At 34.6% G+C, this 14,391-nt stretch overlaps 1 protein-coding gene across 2 annotated transcripts in view; it reads right to left on the bottom strand.

The window, feature by feature from the left end:
• UBP8 (ubiquitin-specific protease 8) overlaps positions 1-7,531 on the bottom strand; it is a 42,314-nt gene extending 34,783 nt beyond the window's left edge. Inside the window, exons 1-5 of one of the 2 annotated variants that reach the window (XM_010249540.3) lie at positions 7,308-7,531; positions 6,766-7,011; positions 5,874-6,015; positions 4,515-4,574; positions 4,329-4,424 (exon numbers count right to left, since the gene is read on the bottom strand). In XM_010249540.3, the coding sequence (XP_010247842.1) occupies positions 4,329-4,424; positions 4,515-4,574; positions 5,874-6,015; positions 6,766-7,011; positions 7,308-7,393 (630 nt within the window). In that variant the 5' untranslated portion in view covers positions 7,394-7,531. Of the gene's footprint in view, positions 1-4,328; positions 4,425-4,514; positions 4,575-5,873; positions 6,016-6,757; positions 7,012-7,307 lie in introns of those variants that run through there. The other variant, XM_088890178.1, reaches the window with a different exon arrangement.
• Between the last annotated feature and the right edge of the window lie 6,860 nt (positions 7,532-14,391).

The raw sequence follows: 14,391 nt of genomic DNA, 5'->3' as shown, positions 1-14,391 counted from the left end.
AATATCTTTCTGCTCGGAAGATCCAAGGAATGGGATCTCCACCGGAATAGTTGGGAAAGTTGATCTTAGTGACTTTTCCGATGGGGTAATACCCTGTTCTTTGGCTACTGGAAGCAGAGGCTTCCGCTCCTGCTAGGTGACTAGTCTCGCCGGACTGTTGCTGAGAGACGAAGCTGGAAAAGACCACTTTGAGTTCCTTGAGTTCGTTCAACACCTGGTGAAATCCAACCTCCAGCTGGTCGACCCTTTCATCCACGGTAGTGGAACGTGTCTGTGGCATCGTGAAGCATGGGATTTGGATAGCCTAGCTCTAATTAGGGTTGTTCATGGGTTGGGTTGGGTCGGTTTACTGATGTTTTTCCAACCGACCCGATCTGGTCGGGTTACCTGAAATTGAAACCGAAACCGACCCTGTGTTAAGCAAAACCAACCTGATCGGTTTGAATCGGTTTGGATTGGTTTCGGCTCTACTTAGTGGTGACTTAGTTGTTGTTCAAGTGTTCATTTCTGGCTCTACATTCCCAAAGGAAACCAGCATTTCCTTAATGTTTTGCGGCCCATCCATGGATCCAGTTGTGGAGGGAGCAGAGTTTAAGAGTACTATTTGCCAACCGGTGTCCACTTACACTGTAGAGATGAGAGATATATAGTGTAACTAAGTAGGTTGTAACTACTAACTACTAAGTCAGTTCGGGTCGGGTCGGTTTCGGTTTTCACACATGAAAACCGAATCCGAACCGAATCATTGGTTTATGATTTTTTATAACCCAAAACCGACCGGTGATGAAGAAAACCCGGCCGACTCGGATTGGGTCGGTTCGGGTTGGGTCATCTTATGAACAGCCCTAGCTCTGATATCTGATGAGTTACCGCTCACCTTGGAAGCCCCTTCGAGGGTGGCTTAACCTCCTGAAACAGAAGATGGGAGGGAAAGGAGAAAGGTAGGAAGAAAATGACTCAGAGAGAGAGATGAAAGGGATATTCATTCACGCCACTTATTACATGATCAGGGCCTTATATAGCTGGCCTACATGTGTGCAATCATGGAGAGAATATCTTCTGGTGGCAGTGTAACTAACTCTGGGAGGCTCTGCCGCGTGTCACTCTAGCCTCTCTGTCTTCTAGTGAAATGTTGCTCGGTGGTGGCCTGCTCCACTCCTATAGTTGGGTTCGAAGGGAGTGTTTGGGTCCCAACAGGATCTCAGGAGGGGCCTCAGGGAAAATGAATGCGCCTCTTTAGTTCAATTGTTGAATCTAATAAGACAAGTTCATTTGGACCCATCCATGGAAGATTCTAGAATTTGGAAAGGCTCCTCAGGTGGCCTCTTCTTTTGTTCCTCCTTCTTTAGTGTTCTTGCCACACCTAGCAACCCGGTTGGGGACTTCCCTATAAAAGAAATTTGGAGTAAGCCTATCCCTCCAAAAATTCAAGCCTTTTGTTGGGAAATTCTCCTTGGCAAGGTTAATACTTGTGATATGCTGCAGAGAAGGCCTTTTGCTTGTCTTTCTCCTCGCATGTGCTCCCTTTGTAAGGAAAGTGGTGAGACCTTGGCATATCTATTATTATCTTGTTCCTTTCTGCATCACAATTGGGAATATTTTTTGTTTTCTCTTTGGTTGCAGGTGGGTTTCCCCTCAAGATGCGGCAGGACTTTTCAACCAAGACTTTTTGAGGCAATCAAAGAAAAGAAGGAAGGTTATGTGGAAAGCTACAAAGGCAACTATTTGTTGGGTAATATGGGAAGAAAGGAATAACAGAATATTCTTTGATAAGAGTAGAACAAGGGAGGAGGTAATCGACACAATTAAAGTTAAAGTAGCTCATTGGGTAAGATTTCAGTCACAAACATTATAAGATCCTGGACAAAAGTAGCGCAATCTTCAAGGCGAAAGAGAGAGTAAGGATGGAATGGAAACCTACAGATGGTAACAAAATTAAACTGAATTTTGACGGAAGCTCTTTTGGAAATCCAGGACTGTCAAGTATCGGGAGAGTAATCAAAAATTCTGAAAGGAGAATATTAGCATTGTTCTTTGGACCTATCGACATGGGTAACTCTCTAAAAGCTGAGTTAATGGCATTGCTACAAGGATTGAAGATAGCTAAGCAACTAGGAATGAGGCATATTGAGGTTGAAGAGAACTCCAAGGTGATCATCTCTTGGGCTAAAAACAATAGAACTACTCCGTGGACTTTCAAACAAGTGATAAGGGAAGTGGAAAAGGTCGCAAGGGAGGTAGAGGCTGAATTTAAATGGGTTAGAAGGAGTGCAAATGGACTAGCTAATTATCTTGCTAAACAAGGGGCTTTGAGGCAACAATTGTTTTGGGCTGCAATGTAAAGAGGGACAGAAATATGTAATAGTATGGGAGCTCTAATCCCATACACAAAGTTGTAAGACTTTTTAACTCTAATTTCAAATAAAATTCTCCTTTGCTGATCAAAAAAATATATATAGAAATGATATTATAAAAGACACCATCTTGTTATTTTTGTCACCTAGAAGGGCACCTAGTTGCTAAAAGTCAAGGCGTTCGGGCGAGGCATCCAGCCAAGTGCGCCTAGGCAACGCCTTGACAACTAGTGTATTTTATGCAAAGATAATGGTGAGAACTGTTACCATCTACTTATCTCTTGTACCTTTTGTTGCATATATTTGGGAATGGTTCTTTCCTTGTTTTGGGTGTAGGCGGAATCAAGGATCAAAATTTCGTCATGTATCAACCGATACGTATCGTATTGGAGCCTTCCCAATATGCCCCTACAGGGGGTGTTAGGGTCAGGAAGTGGTTCAGGGGGTAGACTGGCCTTAAACCAGCCCCTCTGAACCAGTTTCAAAAAAAAAATAAAAAAAAAAAAAACATCAAAAAAACAGTACCGATACAGGTCGATATGCCCTACCAGCGTATCGGCCTATATCGATATTTTGAACCTTGGGCGGAATCCTCAAGTTGACGTGCAAAGACTATTTGATCCTTCATTTTTCCAATGGCCAAATAAGAGGGGAAGACTAATGTGGAGATGCACTACAACAGCGATACTATGGACAATATGGGAAGAAAGGAATTCAAGACTTCTTGGAAAAGGAAAGAAATAAGGAAGACTTGATTGAAACATTAATGGTTAGGGTGGCTCATTGGCTCAAATCTCTAGAAACCTTTTCTAATGTAACTATGGATGACATTCTTAGAAAATGGAAGGAAGTTGCAACTTTTGTACCTTATACACCTGCTACTACTCATCTTTGGTCTACACCAGAAACAGGATCTATCAAACTCAACTTTGGTGGTAGTAGTATAGGAAACCCAGAACCATAAGGAATTGGAGGTGTATTTAGGGATGAAGAGGGGAGAATAATTGCCCTTATTTTCAAGCCCGGTGGGAGAGGGAGACTCTTTCAGAGTAGAGGTTTTGTCAATGATGGAAGGAGTCCAAAGGGCAAGGTCTTTGAATATTAGGAAATTAATAGTGGAAGGGGATTCACAGTTGGTTGTAAATTGGCTTCATAGTGATGAAATGAAGATGTGGTTCTACACCAATGAAAAGAAAAAATTCAGATGGCTAACTAGGGACATGGAAGTATCATTCAGCTGGTGTAAGCGTAGCGGTAACTCCTTTGCTGATACTCTAGCAAAACAAGGGGTGGGAAGGGTGCAATTAAGGGGAGAAATAAGTTGTTTTATCTCTTCACTGTCTTTTCTATGTATATCTACTCACTGTACTATATCATGTTTCTAATCTAATGAAAATTAACAATTGCTGATCAAAAAACCAATACAGTGGGTGGGGAGATCAGCTAATTCCTTTGCTGATATCTTGGCAAAATAAGGGACAAATAGGGAAACATTGTTTTGGGCTCAACTGTAATTTTGTATTAACACTCATGTACTTTTTGCTTTAGCTTGTGTTTTCTGTTTGGAGAGGCAGCATCTCGCACCTTCCCAAGGGACTGTTCTTGTAATCTCTCTTTTATTTAATGGAAATGTGATATTTTATCTATCAAAAAAATTAACTATAATTAGGACATGAAATGAACTTGATCTACCAGAGATCTGACCCTATTCCATATCACCCTTTAGTGGGTACAGCGTCCTCAGAAAAGTCTGCATTCAATAATTGAATAATTTTGTGACTTTTTAATGTATCAGATAATTGAATTAGAGATAACAAGTTCTTTTTTTATTGTAAGTACTAGGATTTGTTGAAATATCTTCAGTTTAAGAAAAGTGAAAGAGCATCCTTCAAATGGAAAACTATTAAGAGATACACACAACCACAACTGAGCGAATGAAACAAGCTTCTTAATGCAAATGCATCAACTACCTACCTCTTGATCTGACTGGCGTTGACCATCTTTAGGCAACTTGCTTCTGTCATTTATGAAAAACAAGTTTGTTTGCCCAGAAAAGTCCCAAATGCGTAACTGTTCAATAGCTTAAGTGAATAAACCATCCAGTGCTAGTAAAACCATTGCTGGTTGAAACAACTTCAAATTAATAATTAGGAAGCTTACTAGCTCAGGTTCGACACTGAAAATCTTGCATGCCCTTTTGTAGAGTTCAACTGCATTGTCCTAAAATATGTACATAAACATTATGAGTTAAAATTAAAAACAAAAATGCTCTAGTAAGGCGAACATGGTGACCAAGAATTACATGTATTCAATGTTTACATGGTACTATCTGAATTAATAAAATCTTACTTTACCTTTCAAAAAATATATATTAAACAAACAAAGAAGAAAAAGAAAACAAATAATAAAATATTAATTATTTAGACAAAAATACAACATAAAGTTTGTTACATCACCATTTTCAGTACAAATCATGGGGAAATTTCAACAGATAAAAGCACAGAAGAAGAATAGCATGTAATAGGTGAATGCAATCAAACAAAGAAAAATCCTATGAAATCTTTAATTTAGATAGCAAATTAACTAGTTACTTTTTGATCATCAAGTCATCATGCATCTTTTCTCTCTTATCTATTACTGACTCCGTTGCAGATGTCATAGAGACACAGAGAAGGAAAGAGTACTTCCTATAATATTTTACCCTATATAAACTCATATGCACTTTAAGTGTCTGCACCTCTGGGAATTGGACAAAAGTAGGCTTCCAAAAATGCAAATAGTGCAATCAAATTGTTGGCTACTTGCCTACTTCTCAATTAGTTGACTAAATAGGTATTTAACAATCCTCACCCAACCAGACAACCAATATGGCCAGGTCAAGAATGCAAAAGGAAAGGAAAAAAAAAAAGAACACAAAGGGCTATACATTGAAAGCACTTCTATGTTTTTTTTTATTTTTTGATCAGCGAGAAAAGCACTTCTATGTTTTCACTTCAAGTGGACCAAGTGGTGGTGGATAGTGAGAAAACCAATCCACCAGTCCAATTAACTAGACACCAGCTAGCTTCCATGACCATACTAGTTCCAACACCCAAAAAAAATATATTTTGGGGCCTGAGAACCCCAGTCAACCGGGGGAAGCTAGGTCTACTGTTTATTGCTTCCTAACAAGTAAGAACTAATTAATCATTAAATTGCATCCCAGAAATGCTCTGTTCAACTCTTCATATTATAGAAAAAATATTGGGCCATAGTTGTCTCATTCTAAAATTAAATTTAGTTATACGATGCATAGCTGCTTACTTAATACTAGATGATGATCTGTTTGGCAAAAAAAAAAAAAAGAATTGCAACTGCAAATTTAGATTTCTATTGAATAAAGAAAGTTCTAAAACCAAACTTAAGGCTACATCAAAACTTATAGTACTTTGTTATTGTACATGCCCATTATCAAGGTTTGCAACAAAGCATATTTGTGTGTATGAGAGAGAGAGAGAGAACAGTTTCACAAGGTTTGACCTTTTTACTTATCCTCACTGATAATGAATTTGTATCCCGCATAACAGAGAGCCTGAGTTGTAGAGGATAGACATCTGCCATATCATCCTCCGCACCTGAAAAGTTCCTACTGTCCTTCATTGCCATATTAGAATCACTGTGCCTGCAGGAAAACAAGAGGGAAAAAAATCAACCTCCGAATATGTAACCAAGATTTATTTAGTTCTATATGCATCAATAAAAAACCAGAATTTATAATTAACAAAACCCACAAGTAAACACTTCATAGATGTTGTCTAATTAATCAAATAAAAGTGACAAAAAGAAATGTCACTTCATTTCAGAGCACACACACACACTAAAAATAAAGTACCAGAAGCATCAAGGATGGGTGAATATTTCTGTTGCTGATCCCAAAAAAAAGAGCATGGGAAAATTAGAAACAATGACCCAGATGTGAAATTAAAATTCACTAAGATGGCATAGTCATTACAAACTAAATTCTAAATAAAAGGAAACATTTGCACAGTCCGCAGTTTAATGGTCTTTCTAGCAGAACATGTGGGAATTGGAATAAAGAAAAATATGTATTGCTACAAGTGTGTAATCTCCGGTATGGAGTAGTTCTAGTAATCAAAAAGCATCAAGTGAGGGGATCTGCAGAGAAGTTCACTTAACCAAAACATCTACCAAAGGGAAACTAGCATCCTAAGCAGAAGATAATCGTAACAAGTAGTAGTTATGATATACTCCACTTCAGAAACCTATCATTGAAAAAGATACTGAGACGTACAAATTCTTATTTTTGGTTTTCAGAGTAGATAAAAACACATCCAATGCGAAGAAGTTGATGGGATACGTAGTGGAGTCAAAAAAATTAGATTACCAGAATGATTTGGTTTTACCCTCTCACCATTTGAGCGCCTTCAACCACATTTCGCCAGTGACCAAGGCATAATCCCGTCCCGATACTCCCTCGTCATCCAGATCATCCTGCCCGGAATCTTCTTCTCTCCTAAGGTTGAAAACGAGATCCGAGTTAAAAATGTTATTTATGATCTTCATCGGACCGGCATAAGAGGTTGACGACGCCGTATATACAATGCCTCTGTTCTCATCTCCATCCCCAGACGAAGGCTCCTGAGCTTCCTTCCACCACCTGAAATCCACTCCATACATCAGACAGAACATTCTCTTAATAAAAATATGCAATCTCCAGCTTCCTACGCAACAAACGAACACCAACATAACATATCCAACCATTAAGTAAATCCTATGGCCAAAACAAAACTCTCCACATGAATCATAAAAATTTCACCTAATTGCATCATTAGAGTTCAATTGACACCTACTTCCAGATTCAGAAACCAAACAGTTCTAAGATCTAAAGAGGATATCAATAGAGAAAAGAATCCACAAACCAGAAATCGCATCGGAATAAGAACAACGAAGTACCTGTAAGGCACGAAGTAGACCCTTTCATCTTCTGATATTGGACGCTGAGCCCCATCGGCGCGGTCTTCCGAGGCGAAGTCGTCCATTCCAGAGAATTTGAAGGTCCTCGAGATCAAAAACGGCTAAAGAGATTCACGGAAATGCAGAGCATTTGAAGCTAAGAGAGAAGGAGAGAGTTGGACAAATAGAGAAAATGGCGGATTTGCAGAGAAAGAAATGGAGCTTTTTTGTGAAGAGGATTTGAGGAGGGAAAATATTTATATTAAAGATATTAAAACGCAAAGAAAATAAAGAAAGTAAAGCGGAGAAAAGAGAGGTGAGTGTGCAAAAAAAAAAAGAACAGGATTTCACACTGCACTCTAACAGGAAACAGAAGATCTGGACCGTCCATCAGAAACTCAATCCCTTCTCAATGGCCAACTTCCATTCATTGAATCCTAGCCATATAACATCAAACGATCAAAGCTGCTTGATCTGAACCCAGTTTAGATAACTGTCCGATTGGAATCGGTACATGAATCAACAACTGGCCCACAAGTTAAACTGGTGATGGGGAAAAGAACAAACTGCTTTTGGTTAAATCAGAAACGAAATATGCGTGAGCCTGTGACTCTGTGAGGCGTGAGCCAAACCAAGGCACCATGGATATTCTCCTCTCGCGATGCTTTGAGAAACCCGGACCACCACACGATCGGTGGTCCATGGGTGTAGCGTGGGGCCAAGCTATAATTACGGTTAGATTGGAATCTGCTTTTGATCTTTCTGGAACTAGTAAAATGATTTAATAAGACATATCCAGAGTGAAAATATTCCAAATTCACGGTGTCTACGTTTCACAAGATTTTCAATGAACACAGTGTCATTCAATTCTTCGTGCCAAAAATGGGGGAAGGGGACAAACTTGATCAGATTCACGTCCCATTCTGGAAAGTCAAGGTCCGAAGATAGTGCCTTCATCGGAATTTGGAAAAAAAAAAAAGTAATAAAATAGATGACACTGTTGTGGTTATACGGATCGGATCCAGCTCCGAGAGTGTTTAAGTTAAAAATAAGTGTTTATTTGAATAAGTATTTTTGCATTCGTTTGGTAGTAGGGGTGAGAAAAAAAAATCGAAAAACTGAATCGATAGAAATCGATTCAAAAATTTGGTTAATCAAATCGGTCGGTTCAGTTTCGATTCAATATTAAAAAAATAAATAAAGGTATCAGTTCGGTTTTGATTAACCAAAACTGGTAATTAATCAAATCGACCGATATACACGTATTTATATATTTTTTATGTATATTTATATAATATATATTATATTTTCTATACATTATAAATTAATAAATATGCATTATATATAAATATATATTTATAATATATAATATACTATTTATTATTTAAAATATAATGTTATATATTTCTGGTATTTTATTATATATTTATATATTTTTCTATAATAAATATTGTAACTAATAAAAAACCAACAAATTGACGAACCGAACCGACAATTAACCAAACCAGTCAACTGGTTAACCGATCGGCTTGGTTCGGTTTCAATTATCGGTTTTAACCCTAGTTTGTTTCAAAAATTAGAACCAAGCATGAGCACCCCTATTTGGTAGTTTTTTTTTCCAATAAGCACTTAAATAAACATTTATGACTATTTTGTCCTTATTTTTCTTTCAGATTTTCAAAATACACCCTTATGAAAGAACTTTAACTAAATTATTTTTATAAAAGCACATTTTTGTGAAAGTACTTTTATGAAAGCACTTTTATGAAATTGGTTCTATAAAAGTAATTTTATGAAAGTACTTTTATAAAAATACTTTTATGAAAGTATTTTATAAAATTCAACTAAGCATCATTTTATAAGTTATATTTTAAAATTCAACTAGGGATGAGTTTTGAAGAAAACAAATTGAATAGGTGCTTATTGTATAAGCACTTAAAAAATACCATAAATGTGGGCTTAAAAAATAAGCCATTATTTTAAAAATTAAGTATTTATTTTGGGCTTATTTCCCAAATACCAATAAGTGCTTAATAACCAAAATAAGCACTCCCAAACATGGCCTTAATCTGACACCGATGCTAAGAAAATTAATAATTAAAAAATATTTTTCAATTTATTAATGTAAATGCATGTGTTATGTATTTGTGCAAGTAAAGGACAATGATATAAGATATAGTTTAATATTATATAATCAAATTCAATTTTTATGATGTGTACCAATGCAATTATCTACTTTATGCTTTATACGGTATATTATATATATGGCATAAGTGTATATATAATATAAATTATAAGATATTAAATTTATTAGTTTTTTTAACATGAAAATCCTGAAGGCATCTCATTATATTAGCTCGATGAAATGTCATATACAATAGTATTCTTCAAGAAAGTAGGTATAGAAGACCAATTAAAAGATCTTTGCAATAATAATTCATATTTAGCAAGAATATAGACTGCATTATTTGACGATCTTTGAATATGATCCGTCAAGTTAGGATTCAAGTGAAAGAGAGCACCCATGCAATTGTCGATAATAGTGTAAAGAAGCCATTATGATTCACAAGTGTCTACCAATAGGAAGATTGTAATTGATTAGCAATCACTTTCAATAATAATTTTAGAGCAAAATAGTAGTCTCTCGAACTAAATACTCTAATAGAAAGCCTTAACCTCTTCCATATACAGACTTTCACATATGAAAGGAATTGCCCCCACCAATATAAACCAGCTCTGCCATTCCCTAATCACAACACCAACCGTTGAAAGATCATTTTTGAATGTTGCATCCACATTAACAAACTATTATATAGCAATCCCCATGATACACTGCTATCATTAGAACCAACAAGAAAATTCATGTAATTGTATGCTTTAAAAATGACATTGATATAATCAAATATCACACCCTCGAATACATAAACGTTATGGACCATCCAAATTTGGTGAAACGTGACAACCTTCACCAATGATGCACCATCAATTTCATGTAATTTTTGATAATCTCATTGATATATTAGAAATTATACACAGTTTTTAAAATTGACCCGGATAACGAATTGGTTAGGGGTCTGGTTCCTGGGTCGAATGATCGGCCCGTTTTGACAAAAAAATAAAAAACAGTCAAAACTGTTGAACCAACCGAATTGTTCAACTGGCTTTTTTATGCATATGATAATTTGGTAGAAATTGTTTTGCATATGATAATTTGGTGCCACATCCATTGTGGACTTTATAAACATAGTTATTCCTGTTTGTGACAATAGAGAAACCTTCCATTCATCTAGCTTTTTATGCATATTGTATACTCAGGTTTGTCATTCATAGAATATTGTTTTACACTATAAAATAGTCAAATCCAGATAAATATCATCAACACCCATGGTTTGCACTCATAAAAAAACAAAAATGTAAGATCACATGCAGCGATCGATAAGTGTTATTACTAAAATAAATAGAAGACTTTTGATAGTTGATGTGTTGCCCAAACCATTTACAGAAGGTTGATAACAATTGTTTTAAACTACTAACTTCAATCATTAAGCATCAACTAAAGATATTTGACCAAATATTGTTCAAACCTAGTGCCACCTACGAGTCTTTCCTTTAACACACAAAATAGTGATTGTAAACACTCCAGTACAAATAATGTAAAGATATGGAAAAAAGAGAACAACCCTACCTAAACCAATTCAATCGGTCGGACTAAATATGTAAAGGGCTACATTTAATAAAGCAATCAACTTTGGTGTTGAAATACATTTATATATCAAACCACAAAAATGCTCGTTTAAGCTTATAGAAAAAAACAAATGCTAAAAGTATAAATTATCATTATACATTATCGCATGCTTTGGACATATCAAATTTCATTAGAAAGTATGTGTGTTTACCTTTTTGTCTATTTATAGTATTTATTAATTCTTGAGCAATGACATATTATCTAAAAGTTGTATCTTTATTGTAAATGCATTATAAAGAATGTCAAATTATCTTTTTTAATATAGGTTTCAATCAATGCATAGTTATTTTGCCCACTATTTTATAATGATGTTGCTAAGCTCAATAAGATGAAAATCCTTAGCCTCCTCTATTGCAATTGATTTTTTGAATAAATAAAATTATTGTTTGATCAATATATGCAATTATGTATAGGCAATGGAAATAATACCAACATTTACGATAAACAACCACTTGAACACCATCAAGGCTAAGGGCTTTTGAAGGGTCAATACTAAAAAATGCTTCATTTATCTCTTTAAAGGTAAAAAAAAAAGATTGGTATAACATCTAATAAACAATATTAGACACCACAATAGACAAAATTGAGAAATCATCTAGTGAATGATCATTATTGTTGGAAATAAGTTGTTTGAAGTACTCGAAGAGGATAATCGCAATCTCAAATTACAATGAAGTGTAATTGCTATCCACTCGCTTAAGCCAATGAAATTAATTATGTATTTTTATATTCGATGCCAACACATTGAAATATCTTTATTATTATCTCAAACCACTTTCTAATTCAGCAATTACACATAACATCTAATAAATTAATTCATGAACAAATTATTTATCCAATTCGATTAATAACTTCTTTTCCAATATAGCATTGGCAACGGATGAGGATTTGGCTTACAACATCAATAGTTACTTATCAAGTTCATTCATTTTGCTTATGATGGACCTTGTAATCCCACCTCTATTAACAAAAGTATACTTCACATTAGTGTATTTATTCATAAATTTCCCATCAACTCCATACCATGCATTATTGAATTTATTAAAAAAAAGTAAATTATTTGAATTGTATTGTTTTAAAATAGTTGCCTTGGCTTGTTTTGTTATGATTAAAAAATCTAAGCACAATAGGTAAATGGCCACTATCAATGAATGCAAGACGATGTACCACCACAATCATAAACAAATAAATATTTAAAATATATGCAGTATTCCATCCAATCGCATCTTGATAGGATAAGTTTTTCATCCATTACACCAAACAAAACATGTCTATAATAACCTACATTCATAATACTATAATTTAATATAAATTCGTTAAAATGAAGTATAAAACCGAAGTTGAATTGGCCACCGCCATATTTTTATGCAATATTCAGTATACAATTAACATCACCTATTACTCACAATGAACCATACAAATTCATCATACACACATTTAGAATTTGAAATAAGGAATTACATCATTCAATACTGTGATATACATAAAAGCGCCATATATACCAATCATGTCCACAAAAGTAGTTCAATATATTCACAAGTACATGAGATGATAATGAATCAATTATTTGAACTTTAATACTATAATTCAAACCAAATACAATATCACTCAAACAACCCACTTTATTTTACTGACATAAAGGAGTTTATTTAAATCTAAAATTATTCGACAAGGGTAGAATGCCCGGTTGAAAGTCTAGTACAATTGGTAGCACGCATGTTCGTTTCATGTCCCGATCAATAATGATAAATAGGTGATGCACCATCCTTGTTGCTTCGTACTTTGACATTTACTTTTTAGAGAACTCCATAAACCTTGTAAATTCGAATATATAACACTCATTTTTGTTGTGGTGGTGATTTAAGGATTGATTCTACCAGCCCAAGACGAGTATCGATTGGATACAATATTTAATGATTATATTAAATTATTTGTCATCAATGGGTTGCATCATAAAAAATGGGGAGATTGTTGTTTTGTTCTAAAATCGACCCATACTGGTCAAATTCCAAAATTCTTAATAGGGTAGGTTCTAATTCAAAAAATCTAAACCGATCCATATTGGTTTAGGTTCTACCTTGGAACCGAATTAAGCAAATCCATGCTCACCCATAATTTTTACCCATTATTGTTCATTTTAAATGTTCATATAGGTTAATAATGATAATTAAACCAAAAATGGCCTTAGTGACCTATTTAGTGTTTGGAATCAATGACATTTTCTTGAAAAACGACACTACATCAGCACCACGTATGGAATCCATTCTTTTTTCAAACGTCTTATGTTTGGTTATATGTTTTTTTTTTCAACAAATGTATTCTTAAACCATGCATTGGAATTTGAGAAATGTGTGGTATAAGAAAGCATCATTATTATTATTATTTTTACTATTAGTAGCAATAATATGATGGAGTGGCATTGAAAAACACATATGTGTAACAACCAACAACAATCCCAAACATTAAAAAAAAGGGCTTTATAAGAAAATGGCCCTACGGTGCAAATGATTACCTATTTAAAGAATTTGAAGAATTACATTGATTCATTTTTTAACAAAGTCCCAACTTAATCACAATTTAAAGAATTAAAATAATTATATTGGTCATGAGCTTGAATGTGCATTTCTCTCATGGCTAAGATAAAGTCCAATGCCCAAACCCGAACTCGACCCGACCCGACCCATTAACAACTCCACTAATTAGTTGTAGGGTAAAAGACTTAAACATTCTTTCATATTTCACATAAATAGCAAAACATCCCCTAATTTTTTTAATTAGACTTATAGACTCCCCTCTCACATTTATAAATGGCTAACTTTGATGAAAAGGGAAAATGACTAAAATACCCCGAATTAAAGTTTGGATTTGATTGTTTAATTTTCTATAATTAATTTAAAGTTAAAAGTCTACAAAGTAGTAAAAACTTGACTGCTATGGGGGATCAAGAACTCTTGCATTTGCACGAACCTATTTTCATGTCAAACAATAATCGCATCAATGAAAATACTCAATAAATGTGTTTACCACTTATGAAAAGGTTGTTGAAGATTCATTTTTTGACAATTATGGATTTCAAGGGAGGTGAAAAGTTGGGTGATGGATTATTGCACTTCTTTATTAACTATAAAGTGGGTTTCTTCATTGACAATTAACAACCGGTGATCTTAATTTCCTCACAAAAGGGTAAGTGTATATTTTTCTGAGCTTATTTTGTTAAATCTTCACTTTGAACTTTTTTTTTTCCATAAATTATTTTATCTTCTTTTTTTTTCAGAAATATATTACAATTTTATGAAAATAAGTATTTGTTTTAACCACACATACTAAAAACAATAATTT

Source organism: Nelumbo nucifera, chromosome 6 (genome assembly GCF_055504915.1).
Source record: "Nelumbo nucifera cultivar China Antique chromosome 6, China Antique-T2T, whole genome shotgun sequence".
Lineage (NCBI taxonomy): Eukaryota > Viridiplantae > Streptophyta > Magnoliopsida > Proteales > Nelumbonaceae > Nelumbo > Nelumbo nucifera.
This window is presented reverse-complemented; position numbering and strand designations above follow the sequence as displayed.